Source organism: Stegostoma tigrinum, chromosome 26, assembly GCF_030684315.1.
Source record: "Stegostoma tigrinum isolate sSteTig4 chromosome 26, sSteTig4.hap1, whole genome shotgun sequence".
Classification (NCBI taxonomy): Eukaryota; Metazoa; Chordata; class Chondrichthyes; order Orectolobiformes; family Stegostomatidae; genus Stegostoma; species Stegostoma tigrinum.
The window spans coordinates 21161547-21183531 of NC_081379.1; the positions used below are offsets into that span (position 1 = coordinate 21161547).

General features: G+C 43.3%; 1 protein-coding gene and 1 long non-coding RNA gene across 3 annotated transcripts in view; one reads left to right on the top strand and one right to left on the bottom strand.

The window, feature by feature from the left end:
• The window catches only part of LOC132210997 (uncharacterized), a 53635-nt gene that overhangs the window by 18343 nt on the left and 13307 nt on the right, over positions 1 to 21985 (top strand). The window lies entirely within an intron of this gene.
• Positions 1 to 21985, bottom strand: part of gas2l1 (growth arrest-specific 2 like 1) — a 65525-nt gene that overhangs the window by 10206 nt on the left and 33334 nt on the right. Inside the window, exons 2-4 of the mRNA XM_059655012.1 lie at positions 21124 to 21231; positions 13422 to 13518; positions 9834 to 10209 (exon numbers count right to left, since the gene is read on the bottom strand). Coding sequence (XP_059510995.1) covers positions 9834 to 10209; positions 13422 to 13518; positions 21124 to 21231 — 581 coding nt within the window. The remainder of the gene's footprint in view (positions 1 to 9833; positions 10210 to 13421; positions 13519 to 21123; positions 21232 to 21985) is intronic.

Here is a 21985-nt window from a genome sequence, read left to right on the forward strand (position 1 = left end):
CAGTGCCCAAACTGCCCCCCACCGGCCAAGCTTGCTATCACCTAACTAGACCACCTAGAACAACCACCCTAATCATTCACATTGGACATTTAATTTTGCAGTTATTGCTGCCAAAAAAGGGAAAAAAAGCAGCATGTTTAGCATTCCCCCAGACACCAGAATACAGATGGACCTCTTAGAGGGACTCAGTTATACAGCATGGAGACAGACCCTTCTGCCCAATTCACCCAAACTAACCAGATATCATAATCTGATTTAATCCCATTTGTCAGCATGTGACCAATATCTCGCTAAACCCTTCCTATTCAGACACACATCCAGATGTCTTTTTAGTGTTGTATTTGTAACCACCTCTTTTGGCAAATCATTTCACGTACACACCATTTTGAAAAGTTGCTCCGTAGGTCTCTCGTATCGTTCCCCTCTCAATTATTCTGGGGAAAAGACCTCGACTATTCACCCTATCCATGCTCCTCGTGATTTTATAAGCCTCTATTAGGTCACCCCTCAGCCTCTGATGCTCCAGGGAAGGTAGTCCCAGCCTATTTAGTCTCTTCCCTAGAGGTCAAACCTCCCCCAATCCTGGCAACATCCTTGTAAATCCTTTCCGCACCCTTTCATGTTTAACATCTTTCCAACAGAATCCCTACAGTGTGAGAGTCAGCCATTTGGCCCATCAAGTCCAGAGCAGCTCTCCAAAGAGCATCTGACCTAGTGGAGGTGATTTTCATACTAGTCTCCTTAGGATGAATTTAATTCACAGCATCACATACTGTATCATTTAAATGAATGCTTGTAATAAAAGTAATGCACTGATAGACTTACTTTCAGATCACGCAGGATAGACAATTGATTGATTAATAATTCATGCTATTGATCGGAAATGAATTAGTGGAACATTAGATCAGAAGTGCTCAGACAGTGAAAAGGGCAGACATCTGTTTCCATAGGCTGAATGGTAAATGGTTTACATTACAGAACCTGGTAGCTTCTGTGGAAAGTGATTTCATAGTCACAACAATCTCAAACTCGGCAGCTGGAAAAGTTTCAGTATTTCTTGTACTGCAAACCAAGCAAAAGTCAATCTTTCCTAAAAGTGTGATCACCTTTAGCCATCTAGCTGCACTTTCTAAAAAGCTTCCTCAGAAACCTTCAGCCTCAGTACATGTCCTTCATTTCTCATATTCAAATCTAGTTGCATGCCTACTTATTTAGCTACTTCATACCACATGCTCAGGTCTCATTTTAAATGTTGTTAAATATTGCAAGCATTAAAGTTTATACAGGTGCAAATTGTTAATTCAGAAGGAGAGATACTTATTAAATAACAGCTCCCCGCCATTATGAAAAACTGTGTTAAAGCCTTTATACTTCAAGTGCAGATTAAATTGGGAAAGTGCAAAAGGTCAGAAGTTTCCAGATGGGAAGTCGTCAAGGGGCATGATTACTTCAATTTGAGATGTTCCTAGAGTTGGTGCAGAGCATGATACTGTCACTACCCTAGCTGAGACAGAGGATCATATATGGTAACAGTCAGTCAGGAAAAAGAATCACTATCCACATTTCGGCACTTAGCCCTAATCTAATACTTCCTGTTTGGAAACCATATGCAGTAATATATAGAGATAAGGTGTAGAATTGAGAATTCAGAAAAAAATTCTCTGAAGGAGGATCGAGGCCCGAAACGTCAGCTTTCCTGCTCGGTCTGCTATGTTCATCCAGTTCTGCACCTTGTTATCTCAGATTCTCCAGCATCTGCAGTAACATTAGAATTGCTGCCAAGAGTCTACAGATGGGGTACTAACTGTCAAACTTCATGTATGAACAAACAGTGCGCTGGTTAACAAGGAAGTTAGTGCCATAATCCAGTAAGATCAGGCAACTCAAACTCTAACTTGAACTCAGGCAGAATAGTGTACTTTGAACATTTCTGAATGACATACTATCAGTGGTTTAGCCTGGGTAGGCCCCAGAAACGTCAGCTGCCTATACTCCAGATAACGAAATAAAAGCCGAAAGAACTGTGGATCCTGTAAATCAGGAACAAAAACTAAATTGCTGGAAAAGGTCAGCAAGTTAACGTTTTGGGTCCACTGACCCTTCCTCTAGGTAGTGGGAAGGGAGAAAAAAAAGGGAGAAAAAAAAAAGGGAGAAAAAAAAGGGAGAAAAAAAGGGAGAAAAAAAAGGGCGAAAAAAAAGGGAGGAAAAAAAAGGGAGGAAAAAAAAGGGAGGAAAAAAAAGGGAGGAAAAAAAAGGGAGAAAAAAAAGGGAGAAAAAAAAGGGAGGAAAAAAAAGGGAGAAAAAAAAGGGGAGAAAAAAAAGGGAGACGATCTTTTTTTAAAACACGGCCAAATTTCTGGAAGGGACGCAACCTGACAAACTTTCCTGCTCCTCTGATGCTGCCTGGACTATTGTTTTCCTCCAGCTCCACACTTACCTGCCTCCAGCATCTGCAGTTCTTACTATCTCCAAAGAGAATTAATAATTGTTAAAGTAGTTAATGGCTTGAAGAAGTGTAGTGTAATAAACTTATTTGAAGGGGAGATCATGCTGTAAAATTACTGTGGTTAATGAGTTTGTTTTGCATAGTCTTTAATCACTCGTTCATGCTAGTATTGAACACAACCATGTTTACTTCTTTGATAATGAATGGGGCATTTGTGACTATTTATATCATGGATTGACTTCTTTACCAAGTATTTTAAACTTTGTGCCCTGTTTAAAAGTATTAAGTTTAAAAATAACAACCTATGGCATGTACAGAAGTGGCAAGACGCTGATTGAGTTTTTTTTGTCAAGTTGCACCGACTTGGATTGAAGAGAGAAAATTGTCACAAGCATATGACAGAATTAAGGCAGGGATGGAATGGATGCTCAGTTTCAGACTTGAGAAGGCATAAATTTTACCTATTCTCATGAGAAACTGCCCAAATCAAGTGAAGTGAAATGGTGATTTTACACATTGCTCCCTCTCCTTTACAGCCTGTACTGAATGGTGTGTAAAACTGGCCTTTCATCGGTTTCAGTTCCTGGACAGACACATTAGATCTTAAATCATCATTGAGGCCCAACTCCAAGATGCACCTGAAATACGACCCTATGCTGCAGCTTTACAATCGATAAAAACAGTGCTCGAAAGCTAAGAGAAACATTGTTAATTCCGTATAATAAATGGCCATTTCAGAGCTTTTACTCCATTTAAAACTGTGAAATCTAAAAATGAAGGATCTTAATGAGAGGTGACAAGGCTGAAAAAGAGGAAGGAAACTAAATAAATAAATCAGGGCTTTTCTCCCCACTTCTCGTAAACCAGGCAACTATCATAAAATAATAATACTGCTCTTTCAGTAGCCTAGTTAGCAAATTCAGAATGATGAGTAATCTTGAACCAAAAGGCATTTTTAATTTTTTTCCCCAGAACAAAGGCACTGGACAAGAAATGAAGTAAAAATGTGTTATATATTTGCACAAAGTACAACACTGATTAGACAATGTAGATACTTGGCAAAAATGTCATTTGTAGTGGAATGCAATTGCTTTTTGGCCCATAACAGGAACTTAGCAAGAGAGAGAGCCCTTAAGCTGTTCAAGTTTTGGCCTGATCCAATTCCATTATCTCATTCCAAATTGCAGGCAGAGATATTTTTATCAAACCTAATGACCTATAGATATCAAGGCTACTGCTCATAAAGCCTTCCTGATAAATATCAAGCGACAACTGTTTTTTGGATCACGTGCACACGTGGATATTACCAAGTCCTATCACTCAACACCAAAATGACAGTTTGTCTTTTTGTATCTGCTTCTACTCTGAGCTTTAAAAAAAAATGAAAAAGTATTGTCAATATCTCCCCTTGATAAATTATGACTGTGGGGTGAAAGCTGGTGCAGAAACAGGAACTTGTAATTAGTCCCAGTAGGCTAAGGAACCCAAAACAAAAAAAAAATTCCGGATTGTGACCTAAATTAAACAGGTACATACATATTTTTGGAAAAAATAACACTATGGCCACGAAGCCTCTCCATTTAAAAGTTCTCAGAATTTGCTGTCTTGCAATTGGCTGCATGGGTGAGGTACTGGAGACAACTGGCTCTGTACAGTTAACTCCACTAAGAATTAGCAGCTTCAAACAGGTCAGGAGTAACATTGAAGAGAGATATTTGCTTGACTGCAATAAATCAAATCCAACCAAGAATACCAACTTTCAAAGGCATAAGTGAGGGCTCAGTAAAAATGTCAATGGATGTAATATTCCACTCTGAATGACACTCTTGACAGCAACTGTCTTATGTTTGTGATCAAAGATAATAAAGTGTGAAGCTGGAGGAACACAGCAGGCCCAGCAGCATCTTAGGAGCACAAAAGCTGACGTTTCGGGCCTAGAAACTTCATCAGAGAGGGTGACGAAGGGTCTCTGATGAAGAATCTAGGCCTGAAACATCAGCTTTTGTGCTCCTGAGATGCTGCTTGGCCTGTTGTGTTCATCCAGCCTCACACTTTATTATCTTGGATTCTCCAGCATCTGCAGTTCCCATTATCTCTTATGTTTGTGAGCATTCAGCTTTTGACAAACATAGATTACCATATTAACCAAAACCCTGATTCTGAAACAGCATGCGCCAGATTTTCCAGCCACTTACACAACTTTTATTTTGGGAGATCTGCAACATACACTATGGATAGTGGATAAACTGAGGTGAACAAGTTATGAGATTGCAACTGATGATCAATGCAATCAGAAGGTCATAAGCACATATAAATACCTATGGGGGTCCAAGGCAAAGTGGCATGTTAGAACCAAAATTGGCTGAGGGGCAAGATACAGGGGGCAATGGTAGAAGGATGCTCCTATGACTAAAAGTTTGTTTCTAGTGGAGCTCAGCAGGGGCCTGTTTGTGGTGTACATTACTGATTTGCAGGTGACACAAATTAGGTGGTGGTAAATGATGATGAGGATGACAGTTGTAAAATGCAGGAAAGTAACAATGGATGCATCAATGGCAAATGGAAATCAACTCAGGAAAAAGCATAAGGTATGGTATGGTATTCAGGGAGAGCTAATAAGGTCTCAGTCAGTCAGAGTCAGCGAAATACAGCCCAGAAACAAGGCCCTACCATCTAACTCTTCCAGGCTGACCAGACATCCTATATAAATCTAGTCCCCATTTGCCAGCATTTGGCCCATATCACTAAACCCTTCCTATTCAAATACACACCAAGGTGCCTTTTAAATGTTGTAACTGTAACAGTCTCCAGCACCACTTCTGGCAGCTCATTCTATACATGCACCACCCTCTGCGAGAAGAATTGGCCCCTTTTGAAACATTTCCCCCTCACCTTAAACCTATGCCCCCTTGTTTTGGACTCCCATACCCTGGGGTAAAGACCTTGCCTATTTACGCAATCCATGCCCCCATCATGATTTTATACAGTCACCCCTCAGCCTCCAATACTCTGGGGGAAAATAGCCCCAGCCTATTCAGCCTCTCCCTGTAGCTCAAACCCTCCAACCCTGGCAACATCCTGGTCAATCTTTTCTGAGCCCCTTCAAATTTCACAACATCCTTCCTAGAACAGCGAGATCAGAATCGCACACAGTATTCCAAAAGTGACCTTACCAATGTCCTGTACAGCCACAACACGACCTCCCAATTCCTATACTCAATGCACTGACCAATAAAGGCAAGCATACCAAACACCACCACCTTGTCCTATCTACCTGCGACTCCACCTTCAAGGGACTATGAACCTGCACTCCAAGATCTTTGTTCAGCAACACTCCCTAGCACTTTACCACTAAGTGTACAAGTCCTGCCCTGATTTGCCTTTCCAAAATACAACACCTCACATTTATTTAATTTAAAGGCATCTGCCACTCCTTGGCCTACTGGTCTATCTGATCAAGACCCAGTTTTACTCTGAAGTAGAGGTAACACTGTGCAGATGGAGGAATGCAACAGGCCAGACAACATCAGAGCAACAGGAAAGCCGACATTTCAGGTTGGGACTGTTCTCAGAAGTAACCTTCTTGACTGTCTACTGCACCTCCAATTTTGGTGTGAATCTGTAAACTTACTCACCATACCTCCAATGTTCACATCCATATCATTTACATAGATGACAAAAAGCAGTGGACCCAGCACGGATCTTTGTGGCACACCGTTGGTTTCAGGCCTCCAGTCTGAAAAGCAACCCTCCATCACCATCGTCCGTCTTGTATTTTCAAATTAGTTCTGTATCCAAATAGCTAACTCTCCCTCCATTCTGTGTAAACTAACCTCGCTAACCAGTCTAGGAGGAAACTTGTTGGACACCTTAATGAAGTCTGTACAGATCATGTCCATCTCTCTGCCTTCATCAATCCTCTTCGTTACTACTTCAAAAACCTCAATTTAGTAAAGCACTATTTCCCACACACAAAGCCATGTTGACTATCCCTAATCAGTCCTTGCCTTTCCATATACATGTAAATCCTGTCCCTCAGGATTCCCTCTGACAACCTGGCCATCAACGTCAGGTTCACTGATCTACAGTTCCCTAGCTTTCCTTTGCCACTTTGAGAACAAAAACACCACATTAGCCAACTTCCAGCGTCTGACACCTCACCTCTGGCTATAGATGACATTTATATCTCAGCAAGGGGTCCAGCAAATAGCTTCCCAGAGTTCTGTGGTTCGATTGATCAGGTCCTGGGAATTTATCCATCTTTATGCATTTTAAGATGTTCAGCACCTCCTCCTCTGTAATATAGACATTTTTCACGATGCTGCTATTTATTTCACCACATGCTCAATCTTCTGTACCCTTCACCACAGTAAATACTGATAAAACTACTTATTTAGTATGTTCCCGCAACTCCTGTGGTTCCACATGTAAGCAGCCTTGTTGATCTTTCAAGGGGCCCTATTCTCTCCCTAGTTACCCATATGTCCTTAATGTATTTACAGAATCCCTTTGGATACTCCTTAGCAGTTTTAGCAAGGCTCTCTCATGTCCCTTTCCCCCGCCAGAATTCTCTCTTAAGTATTCTGCTGCCTTTATCAGCTTTGAAGGATTCACAAAATCCCTGCTGTCTGTACCTGACAGTTTCTCTAGTCACCCAACATTCCCCACACCTACCAGCCTTGCCCTTCACCCCAACAGGAACATACTGTCTCTGGACTCTGGTTATCTCATTTTTGAAGGGTCCCCATTTTCCAGCTGTCCCTTTACCTGCAAGCATCTGGCCCCAACCAACTTTTGAAAGCTCTTGCCGAATAGCATCAAAATTAGCATTCCTCCAATTTAGAACATTAACTTTAAGATCCGGTCTATCCTCTTCCATTTCAATTTTAAAACTAATACAATTATAGTCACTGGCACCAAAGTGCTCCCCAACAGGCACCTCAGTCACCTGCCCTGCTTCTTTCCCAGGGAGTAGGTCAACTTCCGCACCTTCTCTAGCAGGTCCGTCCACATAGAAATTTAGAACATTTTCTGGTACATGTTTACGTTCCTCTCCATCCAAGCCTTGAACACTATGGCAGTTCCAGTATGGGTCTGGAAAATTAAAATCCCCACGATAACAATCATATTATTCTCACAGATAACCAAGACGTCCTTTACAAATTTGTTTCTTAATTTCCTGCTGACCATTGGGATTGTACTATCAAGCCACCAATGAGCTGAGCAGCCCTTTCTTATTTCTCAGTTCCACCCAAATAACTTCCCTGGACCTATTCCCGGGGTGATCCTCTCTAAGTTCAGCTGCAGTGTTATCCTTAATCAAAAACGCCACTCCCCTCCTCCCTTGCTCCCCTTTCTATTGTTCCTATAGCATCAATACCCTGGAACATTAAGCCAGCTGTCCTGTCCGTCCCTGAGCCACGTCTTTAATTGCTATGATATCCCAGTCCCATGTTCCCAACCATGCCCAGAGCTCATTTGCCTTACCTGTCAGGCGTCTTGCATTGTAATAAATGCAGCTTAAGTTATCAGTCTTCTCATTCTCGGCTTTACTCCTGCCTGCCCTGACTGTTAGACCTACTCCTTTTCCCGACTGTACCAGTCTCAGACTGATCTCTTTCCTTAGTATCTTGCTGGGTGCCAACACCAGCACCCTCCACTGGTTTAAGTCCTCCTGAACAGTTCTAGCAAATCTCCCTGCCAGTATAATAGACCTCTTCCAATTCAGCTACAATCCGTCTGTATACAGGTCACTTCTACCCCAGATGAGGTTCCAAGGTTAAGGTGGCATAGGAATACTTACATTTATTAGCTGAGGCACTGAATACAAGAGAAAGGAAGTGATGTTGTACTTGTATGAAACATTGAGACCACAGCTGGAATACCGCATGCAGCTGTGGTCACCACATTACAGGAAAGATGAGACAATACTAGAAGGGGTGGAGAGGAGATTTACCATGAGGCTGCCAGAACTGCAGGGTCCAAGCTACAAGGAAAGATTAGATAGGGCTGGGGCTGTTTTCCTGGGAGCAGCAAAGGTTAGGGAGGATGTGATAGAGCTGTAAAAGACCATGAGCACAGATAAAGGTGGATAGGAAGGTACTTTTCCCCTTTAGTAGAGAAATCAATACCAGGGCACAGATTTAAACTGTAAGAGGTTGAAGCCTGGGAGGAGATGTTTTGCCCCACACTGAAAGGGGCTGGGAGACAGGAGCTCACTGCCAGAATAGGGTGGTTAAGTCAGAAACTCAAGTAACTTTGGGCAGTATTTAGATATTCACTTGTGTGGCCATGAATCTCCAGGGATATGGGCCAAAACCTGGAAAATTGAATTAGTTATATCTTATTGACTAACATGGACATCGTGGCCTTGTTCTGAACTGTAAATGCCTGAATCTACAAGTAGATTTTTAATGTTTTTGCCCTCCATCACCAAAAACTGCAGTGAAAATTCTGGTACTGACAGGATTGAAGTTGGTGGGGAAAATATTCAGCTTTTAAGGCTCCTTTAGTCATGGAGAACTCAACTAGGAAGATTTCAAATGTACGGGTCTGCGTCATACACACGCAGCTTGGCAGAGTCTCAAACAGTGAATCTGTGGGGTCCAGTTGACTCCACTGTAAATCTGTTAAAATGGCATTAAGCACTCCTAGGTAAGTTGTTCTCAGAATGTGAAGCTAATAAAGGAACTTCAGTCCATGAGAGCCAAATGTCACTTTTATTTTTTACTGGGCACATTTGCTTCCAATTGATGCCAAACTCAACATGACTGCAATTCAAAGAATTTGATCAAAATGTACAGTGAACCTGTTCTTGATATCAGATTGGCTATCACCAAAGACCATGGACAATCTGATAAGACCTATGAGCACCACCATGCTTAGCTCCAAATCATGCCAATGGCCTCCAACACCAACAATTGCTTAATATACTACTACCACAGTAAAACATCCTAAAGAACTTTGCAAGTGTGTCAAAGAAAATGTGATAGTGAGACACATTAGACAGTAACATAAATGACCAAAGGTTTGGTTGAAATGGTTGACCTTAAAGAACATCTTCCACGTAAACAGGTCAGTACAGAGTTATAGGGAAGGAATCAGAGCTTAGATGCTTGGCTGCTGACAATGGTGGGGCCATTAAAAATATGGGAATCAAGAGAGATCAGAATTAGTGACAGAGAGTTCGGAGGTTTGTCTGGCTGTAAAAGCTTGAAGATAAGGAGCGAAACCATGGAGAGATTTAGAAACAAGGTCAAGAATTTTAAAATTGAGCTGTTGCTGAGTTAGGGCCTAATGCAGTTCACTATTCTGATAGATGTGGGCTCCAGGTGTATGAAATTGTTCAAAATTGGAGCTTATATAATGAAAATATCAATATAGTTACCTTCTAGAACTTGGAAGTCTTGGTACTGAGCGATCACGTGGTTGAGGTAAGAGAGTTCTTCCTACAGATGGGCTTTGTGATTGCACAAGACGTTTATGGATTTTTTCTGGTCCACTGACAGATAGATCCTGGTGCCTTTCTGCTGTCGTTTTGCTACCTGCGTTAGTTGGACTGAATGGTCGATCCGGTTGTATTACATTCTGTTTTACCGTTACAAACTCTGCTGCAGATGGTGCCTTTATATCCGTCTGCAGCTCAACCACTTTCAGGCCGCTTGAACTTTCAGGGAAGTTGCATGGTGCAGGGCTTGGAGTTCTAGAGGTACGAGGACTGGTATTCAGGTTTGTCTTTGGAAATCTTGGTGAGGGACGGTGTGCTGTCAAGAATCAAGAGGATGAATGTGAATTATACAGATGCATAAATCAAATGAAGAGAAGGTGGGAGGCCCAGCAAATGAGCGTCCCAATCATCAAGGCTAGAAGGAACAGAGATACAGAACATACAATCTACAGCAGAGAAATATGGCATTTGTTACAACAGGTCTTTATACACTACATAAGCCCCCTTCCTCACTGTCACTCTAGGACGAGGTGTCAGGACAAGATATTATTTAACCTTCAAAAGTGAGACTCCTACTCAACTTTTCCTTCCACAACCAAAGCATGGAATTATTTTATCTCTGATTTAATTGCAGATCTACTCGTCACCTCAGCAGGTCTGGCAGCATCTGTGGAAGAGAAAACGGAGTTAACGCTTCGGGTCCGGTGACACTTCCTCAGAACTGGGTTGTCTAAGAAAGGGTCACCAGACCTGAAATGTTAACACTGTGTACTCCTCCACTGATGCTGCCAGACCTGCTGAGCTTTTCCAGCAACTTTGTTTTTGTTATAAATTATGGATGTTGTGCTGACACCAGCGTCATATCAGTCTCACACTGCACCTTAAGTCCATCGACTAGTATTTAAGAAATCTTGTCAAATTCCCATAGGCAGGTATAGTTACAATGGAAGTACAAGTACAAACAAAACAAGTTGCCACCTTGCAGCTTAATCTGACTTTATTCTGTCCAACTGGGTTGTCTGAGAAAGGGTCACCGGACCCGAAATGTTACACTGTGTACTCCTCCACTGATGCTGCCAGACCTGCTGAGCTTTTCCAGCAACTTTGTTTTTGTTCCTGTTCCTGATTTACAGCATCTGCAGTTCTTTTGGCTTTTACCCAAAATTTATACATTGGTAGAGTCACAAAGTTATAGAGTTATATGGCAGGCCCTTTAGCCCAAACTAGTCCACGCTGAGATGCTGCCCACTCATAGTTCCAATTGCCCGCATTTGGTCCATATCCCTCAAAACCCTTCCCATCCGTGTACCTATCCAAATATTTTTAAAATTTCTAATGGCACCTGAGACAGCACTGAACAGTCAGGAGCAAGAAACAGATGGACAAGAGTGGGATCTAAACTTTGCTGAACCCGATCCATCGTTTACAAATCCACCGATATCCAAAATGTCCTATTCCCTTCACCACCTGGTCCAGTAACCAGCCAATATTAGATCTGACATACATTCCGATAATTGCCACTTTGACACATGCTTTTTTTAAAATATTTGTTTCTAAACATGCAATGAGTGGGGACAGAGGTTACTGGTTGTTGCTGTAGGCAAAATACTCAAAAGCAGGATGCGGGTTGAGCATTAATCCTGTTCTTGGAGAAGGTAGAATAAACCAGGGAAAAGGAGGAAATGATTTTCCAAAGAGAAGAGGCTGTTTGGAGCATAAATAGCATGGACTAGTAAAGGCTATACGGTCTATACTTCTTACATGTAACCTGGGGTTTTGGATGATGGGGTTCGGGGGGAGTGTAACAGCAGAACAGCAATGAAAGTGTTATTAATATATCATAATACTTATAGTGTGAATAATAAACCCAAAGTTCTGACAGACAGAGGCATTACCCAGAATAACACTAAGCTCTGAGACCAGGATAATCACAAATGCAGTTCCTATTGGTGCTGGGTTGGAGATCAAACAGGAGAACAGTTTGTAGTTGGGGGGGGGGGGGGGGGGGTGTGCAATAAATGAAAGAAAAATCAGCTAGGGTTCTTAAGCACTGGCCAGTGACACCCATAATGGTCAGGAGCAGGTTTCGCTACAAACTCTCCTTAGCTGGTCAGATCACCAGTCTTTTCCACCGCAGAACAACAGGAGGAATAGGTGCACAACTCAGCTACTGGCAAACTGCTGGGAGGCAATATGTATTGTGGATGAAACAATATGCTCAGTAGAAGGGTGGGGCATTGGGAAATTCCACTGAAGAAAAACAGATTACGGTGAATAACTCACGTTTTCATAATTGCGCTACCAGTTGGATTGAAATCTCCTCAAAGTGTCTGTCTTGCTACCACAAGAGAATATCACTGCTTGCCTTGGCTGTCAGGAGTGTGGAGTGCAATGTGACATGAAGCTGGGGTAGCTTGATTGATTCTGCATCTAAGAATTCAAAAAAAAATGCAACCCAATTTGCAAGCTGGACCTCAGGACAAGGAGAGACTCAATAACAGGAAAATAAGTTAAACTTGACGAGCAATTTGAGGTGTACGTGTTTGCACATGTGTATTCAGCTTAGGGTCTCCAATTTAGTGTTGGTTTCAACGATACCCACACATCTACAGGAGTCTGTGGATAATACTCAGGAGGAGGAGGCTTGGCTGACTCCCATCCCCGTGCCCCCCCCTTCTAATTAATGGGAATTTAGGACGAATTCCATGGTCCACTATTCAGCTATATGCAAATTCAAGGTGATCTGTCTGCACAGCTACTCTGTATAATGCTTTTCCCCACTATCTGTTTGAAAATCAGCTGAGACAACAAAAGATAGATCGGCTGGAATCTGTTCACTTGGACAATCCAAACATCATTGCCTTGCACCTTTCCAAAGGCTTGGTGTGGGGGGGTGGGGGTTCTTTCCTCAGGAAAGGAGATCAGGAATGGAGGTTACTTGAGAGAACTCTAAGATTAAAGAAGGCTTTCACATGGTATATGCGGAGAAGACAATTCCATTAGAAACTGAGATCAGAATGACAAGATACTCACTAATAAATCTGATAAATTCAGGAGAAACAGCTTTACTCTGTGGTGAAAATGTGAAATTTGTTACCACAAAGTGCAGCTTAAGTAAATAATATAAATGAATTTTAAAATGGTGTCTGGAGAAGCTCAAAGAAAAGAATTGAAAAGATATGTTGATTGGAGGGGGTAAAGAGGAGGCTTGTGAGGATTATAAATTATAGGATAGACTGAATGGCTGAAAGCACTCTGTAGCCCTGTAAAAGTGTTCTTCAACATTCCACTATTTAAAAGACATGATCTATAAAACGAGCCCCTTAAAACAAAATGTCAGTGTATCTCAACTGTTGAGCTATCAAGACTGTTCTACAAAGATTAGAAAGTTGGGGGTGATAAAATGATAATAAACAAGAAGCTGACATGACATCAGGTGACTGTAGCTATTAAGAAGAATACACTCAAGTTTGAAAAGGAAATGAGCAAAGGAGGCAAAAAAGGATCTACCATTCGGCACACACTTACTTAGAGAAGCACATCTACAGGGATCGTGTTTATTCAGATAATGTTCAAGTGTATCCCAGCCTCCTCCAACACGCACCATCACATGATTTCTCAAAACCTGCAGAAACAAAGGAATATTCTTGTTTGTCCCTGATCTCGACTTGGTAAGCAATTGGATTCGTATATTTCAAATTGAGCTGTACTTTTAAGCAAGAGAGATTGAGGAGTTAAAGGAACATTTTTTAATGTATGGTCGCTATCTTTATGAATTCTGTGGTTGGTTTGTATTCAATTAGTACTTCGGTTAACATGCTGCGACATAACCCATTAATAGGCTTCAGTCCCTTGCTGAAAATGACCTTTAAATGTCCATTTCTATATTATTCAATACCTCCACTCGCTAGCAATATCATCAAAACGTACAGTGATAATGGGAACTGCAGATGCTGGAGAATCCAAGATAATAAAACGTGAGGCTGGATGAACACAGCAGGCCCAGCAGCATCTCAGGAGCACAAAAGCTGACGTTTCAGGCCTAGACCCTTCATCAGAGAGGGGGATGGGGTGAGGATTCTGGAATAAATAGGGAGAGAGGGGGAGGTGGACCGAAGATGGAGAGAAAAGAAGATAGGTGGAGAGGAAAGTATAGGTGGGGAGGTAGGGAGGGGATAGGTCAGTCCAGGGAAGACGGACAGGTCAAGGTGGTGGGATGAGGTTAGTAGGTAGGAGATGGAGGTGCAGCTTGGGGTGGGAGGAAGGGATGGGTGAAAGGAAGAACAGGTTAGGGAGGCAGAGACAGGTTGGACTGGTTTTGGGATGCAGTGGGTGGAGGGGAAGAGCTGGGCTGGTTGTGTGGTGCAGTGGGGGGAGGGGACGAACTGAGCTGGTTTTGGGATGCGGCGGGGGAAGGGGAGATTTTGAAGCTGGTGAAATCCACATTGATACAATTGGGCTGCAGGGTTCCCAAGCGGAATATGAGTTGCTGTTCCTGCAACCTTCGGGTGGCATCATTGTGGCACTGCAGGAGGCCCATGATGGGCATGTCATCTAAAGAATGGGAGGGGGAGTGGAAATGGTTTGCGACTGGGAGGTGCAGTTGTTTATTGCGAGCCTCCTACCCTCCCTCGACCTCTTCATCTCTAACTGCCGTCGAGACATTAACCGCCTCAACCTCTCCACCCCTCTCACCCACTCCAACCTCTGCCCCGCAGAACGGGCAGCCCTCTGCTCCAACCCCAACCTCACCATCAAACCTGCAGACAAGGGTGGCGCAGTGGTAGTATGGCGCACTGAACTCTACATCGCCGAGGCCAGACGCCAACTCTCTGACACCACCTCCTACCGCCCCCTCGATCATGACCCCACACCCGAGCACCAAACCATCATCTCCAACACCATTCATGACCTCATCACCTCAGGGGACCTCCCACCCACAGCCTCCAACCTCATTGTTCCCCAACCCCGCACGGCCCATTTCTATCTCCTTCCCAAAATCCACAAACCTGCCTGCCCTGGTTGACCCATCGTCTTAGCCTGCTCCTGCCCCACCGAACTCATCCCCACCTATCTGGACTCCATTTTCTCCCCTTTGGTCCAGGAACTCCCCACCTACGTCCGTGACACCACCCATGCCCTCCACCTCCTCCAGGACTTCCAATTCCCTGGCCCCCAACACCTCATTTTCACCATGGACGTCCAGTCCCTATACACCTGCATTCCGCATGCAGATGGCCTCAAGGCCCTCCGCTTCTTCCTGTCCCGCAGGCCTGACTAGTCCCCCTCCACCAACACCCTCATCCGCCTAGCCGAACTCGTCCTCACCCTCAACAACTTCTCTTTCGATTCCTCCCACTTCCTACAGACTAAGGGGGTGGCCATGGGCACCCGCATGGGCCCCAGCTATGCCTGCCTCTTTGTAGGTCACGTGGAACAGTCCCTCTTCCGCACCTACACAGACCCCAAACCCCACCTTTTCCTCCGTTACATTGATGACTGTATCGGCGCCGCCTCTGGCTCCCCAGAGGAGCTCGAACAGTTCATCCACTTCACCAACACCTTCCACCCCAACCTTCAGTTCACCTGGGTCATCTCCAGCACATCCCTCACCTTCCTGGACCTCTCAGTCTCCATCTCAGGCAACCAGCTTGTAACTGATGTCCATTTCAAGCCCACCGACTCCCACAGCTACCTAGAATACACCTCCTCCCACCCACCCTCCTGCAAAAATTCCATCCCCTATTCCCAATTTCTCCGCCTCCGCCGCATCTGCTCCCACGACGAGGCATTCCATTCCCGCACATCCCAGATGTCCAAGTTCTTCGAGGACCGCAACTTTCCCCCCCCCACAGTGGTCAAGAACGCCCTTGACCGCGTCTCCCGCATTTCCCGCAACACATCCCTCACACCCCGCCCCCGCCACAACCACCCAAAGAGGATCCCCCTCGTTCTCACACACCACCCCACCAACCTCCGGACACAACGCATCATCCTCCGACACTTCCGCCATCTACAATCCGACCCCACCGCCCAAGACATTTTTCATTCCCACCCCTGTCTGCTTTCCGGAGAGACCACTCTCTCCGTGACTCCCTTGTTCGCTCCACACTGCCCTCCAACCGCAGGAAATGCTGCACTTGCCCCCACACCTCCTCCCTCACCCCTATCCCAGGCCCCAAGAGGACTTTCCACATTAAGCAGAGGTTCACCTGCACATCTGCCAATGTAGTATACTGCATCCACTGTACCCGGTGTGGCTTCCTCTACATTGGGGAAACCAAGCGGAGGCTTGGGGACCGCTTTGCAGAACACCTCCGCTCGGTTCGCAATAAACAACTGCACCTCCCAGTCGCAAACCATTTCCACGCCCCCTCCCATTCTTTAGATGACATGTTCATCATGGGCCTCCTGCAGTGCCACAATGATGCTATCCGAAGGTTGCAGGAACAGCAACTCATATTCCGCTTGGGAACCCTGCAGCCCAATGGTATCAATGTGGACTTCACCAGATTCAAAATCTCCCCTTCCCCCACCGCATCCCAAAACCAGCCCAGTTCGTTCCCTCCCCCCACTGCACCACACAACCAGCCCAGCTCTTCCCCTCCACCCACTGCATCCCAAAACCAGTCCAACCTGTCTCTGCCTCCCTAACCTGTTCTTCCTCCCACCCCAAGCCACACCTCCATCTCCTACCTACTAACCTCATCCCACCTCCTTGACCTGTCCGTCTTCCCTGGACTGACCTATTCCCTCCCTACCTCCCCACCTATACTCTCCTCTCCACCTATCTTCTTTTCTCTCCATCTTCGGTCCGCCTCCCCCTCTCTCCCTATTTATTCCAAAACCCTCACCCCATCCCCCTCTCTGATGAAGGGTCTAGGCCCGAAACGTCAGCTTTTGTGCTCCTGAGATGCTGCTGGGCCTGCTGTGTTCATCCAGCCTCACATTTTATTATCATCAAAATGTACTCGTTAATATTGTTAGTTTTGTAATCTGCACCAGATAATGCGTTGAAACTCATTCCATGCAGCAGTTTTCCTTTAACTCTGAGGGGCGTTTTAAGATCTGTGGTAGCTTCTACCTTACGTAAGAGCTGAAAAGCAAATATTGTAAATCACTATCCCACCCTGTTCCTCAACTCTCTCGCATGGCCTGGATCCAACCTAATTCTATTATTCACTGAGCCATCCTGCTCCTCACCTATTTTCCACCCACGCCGTGTCCTAATTCAACACTGACAAATTTGATTTACAATGACTCACATGATTTACTTTTAGTTTTTCCAGTTACATGATATGCAATTTAGTGCAGCACACATTTGCAATGCAATTGAAAGCATCAAGAAAAGTTAAATGAACATAATAGCATATCCCGTAGGCCTGCTAAATATTCATTGATTTCATTAATAGAGAACTGAATACAATTCTGAGGAATAGATTAGATGGGGGGGTGGGGAAGACTGGCATTTGAACAAAACACCAGGGGACAAGCTGGTGCCACAGGTACAAATGTAGTTGTGTTAGACAATGGACTGAAGGGTCTGTTTCCATGCTATATGACTGTGACAAAATGACAATTCTTCTAGATATTTAAAGATCCCCGATATTTAGAAGAAAAATCCAAATAGTCCAGAACTAACTTACAGAATTGTGCCACAAAACTTTGCACGTTTTAATTCAAAAATAAAAAAAACTTGCATAACAATTAAACAAAGAAAGTACTATTAATCTCCTCTATTGTTATTACTAAATCAACAAACTCCATCTAGCGTCAGAGAAGTGCAGCACAGAAACAGACCCCTCATTCTAACTTGTCCATGCTGGTCAAATATCCTAAATTAATCCAGTCTCATTTGCCAGCATGTGGTCCATATTCCTCTGAACCCGTACTACTCATATTGCCATCCTGATGCTTTTTGAACATTGTAACTGTACCACCCTCCTCCACATCCTCTGGCAGCTCATTCCAAATACACGTCACTGCGCAAGAAAGTATATGCTTACGTCCCTTTTAAAATTGTTCCCCTCTCACCTTAAACCTATGCCCACTTGTTTTGGACTCCTGTACCCTGGGGGAAGACCTTGACTATTCACCATATCCATGCCCCTCGTGATTTTATAAATCTTTAAAAAGGTCACCCCTCAGCCTCAAAAGCTCCACGAAAAATGGCCCCAGCCTATTCAGCCTCTTCTGAGAGCTCACATCCTCCAACCCTAGCAACATCCTCAAATCTTTTTTGAACCCTTTCAAGTTTAACGACATCTTTCCTCTAGCAGGGAGATGAGAATCAAATGCAATATCTCAGAAACGGCCTAACCACTGCCCTGTGCAGTCACAACATGCCCTCCCAACTCCTATACTCCATACACTGACCAATAAGAGCAAGCATACTAAACACCACCTTCGCTACCCTGAGACTACACTTTCAAGAAACTATCAACCTACACTTCAAGATCTCTTTGATCGGCAATACTCCCCAGGATCTGACCATGAAGTGTGTAAGTCCTGCCCTGATTTGCCCTTCCAAAACATAGCACCTCACACTTAAGTGGATTAAATGCCAACTGCCACACCTTGGCCCATCAGATCAAAGTCCTGTTGTACCGAGGTAAGCTTCTTCACTGTCCACTACACCACCAATTTTGGTGTCATCTGCAAACTTACTAACCATATCTCCTAAATTCACATCCAAATTATTTTATATAAAAGGGACAAAAAGCAGTGGACCCAGCACTGATCATTGCTGCACACTGCTAGTCACAGGTCTCCAGTCTACTACTCCACATTTTAAACCCACTGCTTCTTCCCCACCCTCCGTCACGACAATAAAGTACATAAATCTTGAAGGTACTTGCACTTCTCCTGGGACCAACCCAAGGAAGAAGTAAGCCTCAAAATTCTGGAATTCACTTTTATCCCAGATCAGTGTTTCAACTACTTTACAGGCATGAAATTTTACAGAGATTCTTCAGTTATCTTTTGAAATTCTCCAAATTCTTTTCAGACTTCAACTGTGGATTTCTTGCTCGACCATTAAGGATTTGCTGCAATCTGTCTAATGGATTTAATGGATCATAAACACTAAACACCTGTGGTTTTCAATGGCTCTCCATGCTCCAACAGTTAATTCCTAGCCCTTAGCAGATGCTATCACTTTGCCCAAACCAATTGCTTCAAAACTAACTGCCTTCTGTATCAAGGGTCAAAGAAGACCTCAGCAGAATTCTGCCTCTAGATACAAGCTAAAGGAATCATGGAGCTACCTTTTCTCCTCAAAATCCAAAATGAACTTGAGCCTCAGCTCTATTAATATTTCCTTTGCTTAAGGGGTAGGCCTGAGAAACATTCATTTCCTTTTGCTCTCTCAATTCAAAGAGCTGTATCTACCCAAAAATACAAAAGCTTTCCATGTAAAAACATCTAGTTAAATTAAGCACAGGAGCTGCTTTCCCTGCAATCATCTCTATGACAACTTAACATGCTTTGGGATGAAATGTAAACTAAATTATGGTATTGTACCATAAATACACCTAGTTCATTCTTCAACCCATTCAAATTGATAATTCTGATGGAGTGTAATTCCCTTCTCTCCAGTCCACCAGTATCCAATAGTTAGTCCAAAGATGAGTCACCCATTGTTATAAGCATATCTTCCATTGCAAAATGGGCAGGAAGTGGTGAAGTAGTGATGTCGTCACCAGGCTATTAACATTACACTCTGCAGATATGGGTCCAAATTCCACTATAGTAGCTGGGAGAATTTGAATTCCATTAAATAACTGTGGGTTTGGACAACGAGTCTCAGTAATAGTGGCTGTGAAACAATGGTCATAATTTAAAAAAAACACCTAGGTCATGAATGTCCTGTAGGGCAGGAAATCTGTTGTTCTTTCTTGGTCTGATATACATGTGACTCCAGACCCAAAATAATGTGGTTTACTCAGCCCTCTGAATTGACCCACTAAGCCACTCAGTTCAAGGGTAATCAGATTAAAGAATTCTTATTTTTTCCAATATTAGACAGTTTATTTGGTCTTCGTTTACATTTGACCTACATTTTGTTTTCTTCTTTTTCAAGTAGATATTAATTCAGTTTTGACAGTTATTTTTGAATTTGCTTTACCTGCTTCTAACATTGGTGTTCAATTCTGCTTGCTACAGCACAAGGAGGATATGGAGGTTTTGGATAGGGGACAGAAACTGAAATCAGGATACTGCCTGGTTTAAGTGGATATGGGAAAGAGAGATTGGACAAACTTACTTTCACTTGAAGATCAAAAGTTGAGGGGGCAACGGATTAAAAGTTTACAAAATTATGAGAGGCATGGATAGAATGGATAGTTAGAGTCCCATGCCCAGGTAGAAAAACCAATTACTACGGGGCACAGGTTCAAGGTAAAACAGGGGTAAGTTTAAAGGAGATGTGACAGGCAAGTTTTTGTTACACGGGAGGGTGGTAAGTGCCCTGGAATGTGCTGCCAGAAGTGGTGGAGGAAGCACATACAATACCAAATTCAGTGAACATAGCCAATCACGTTCCCCTGGGTTTTGGGGACCTCTGCTTCATTTCACCTACAGGCAGCATCTTGGAAAGTCACAAATACAAAGCAGTAACTTGTATTTATAGGAGAAACAATACTTCTTGGGGAAAAAAAAGGCTCCCCCACAAACTTTTGAAAAATGATTGCCTTTGAGCTTGCTGGGTGTCACAAGCTGAGACTTGCTGGTATGTTAACAAAGCTATCCTTTGACTGCTCCTCATTGAATGACTTGTACGAACAAAGTCCACTGATACGTATCTGAAAAAGGTTTGTGCTGAAGTTTAGCTTTCCCATGCTACTTTATTTGTCAGTGCCTCAGTAGTTGCATAATACTGGGCATGGAGACTGCAAGTTCTCAGTTCTTTCCAATCCAAAATTTGTCAGTGTACACAATTCATAGCTACTCTATAAAACCTCCCTTCAGTGAGTAATGCTTTGGTACTATTGATACTTGGACTAAAAGATTCAAACATTATTCTTGTGATTTGGGCCGCGTACAGTTTCACAGACTCAATGGACTAGGTGTTGCAGCAACAGAAAAATAAAGCCAGAATTTGTGGCTTTGCTTTCTATTGGCCATCCTCTGTTGCTTGTGCAAGCCTAATGTAGTATACTTGTAATTACTTGCTACAAAAACTTAATGTTTAAGTACAACATTAGAAATGGTTATGGCACAAGGCTCTTACTCTGATGAAGATCAATGTGCTGGTCTCACCGACTTTATATTTACCCTCAGATACTTTTGTCATAGGGAACTGTGATGGACAGGTACAGTGGCCAAGGATCTCTCGGACCTGAGAGAAAGACAGACAGAAAGAAAGAAAAAATTAGTTAATCAAATGATTAAATAGATGAAGGCCTCCAATCTTGACACCACCTTTGCCTGTATGATAAAACCAAGCTTTGCCATGACCACCTAATTTTACTTTTAATATTAAGGAGAAACATACTTGCACTAACAACACACTATGTCACAATATAATCCACAGAACAATAGTATAAGTCCTGATCTTTCTGACCCTACATGATCGACTGCCTATAATACTCAGCTGGAAATGAGAATTGTGCTCAGGTCCCATCATGTAAAAAGAAAGCCCGACGGTATAATGCACTGTGTTTCTTCAAAACATGACTTATAGTATAAAAACTGAAAGAACTGCAGATGCTAAGTCAGGAGCAAAAACAAAGTTGCTGGAAAAGCTCAGCAGGTCTGGCAGCATCTGTGAAGAAAAATCAGTTAACGTTTCCAGTCCAGTGACCACTCCTCAGAACTGGATGTTAGTACTGAGGAAGCGTCACCAGGCCCAAAACGTTAACACTGATTTTTTTTTCTTCACAGATGCTGCCAGACCTGCTGAGCTTTGCCAGCAACTTTGTTGTTGTTCATGGTTTAAAGTATCCCTTCTGTTAGTGAGGAGTGAAGCAACTTGAGACCATTTGACCACAAGATATCAAAGCAATTGTAAACCATTCTGCCCAGAGTCTGCTCCACCATTCAATGAGATCACAGCTGATCTGATAGTCCTCAACTGTGCCTTTTCCCCCATA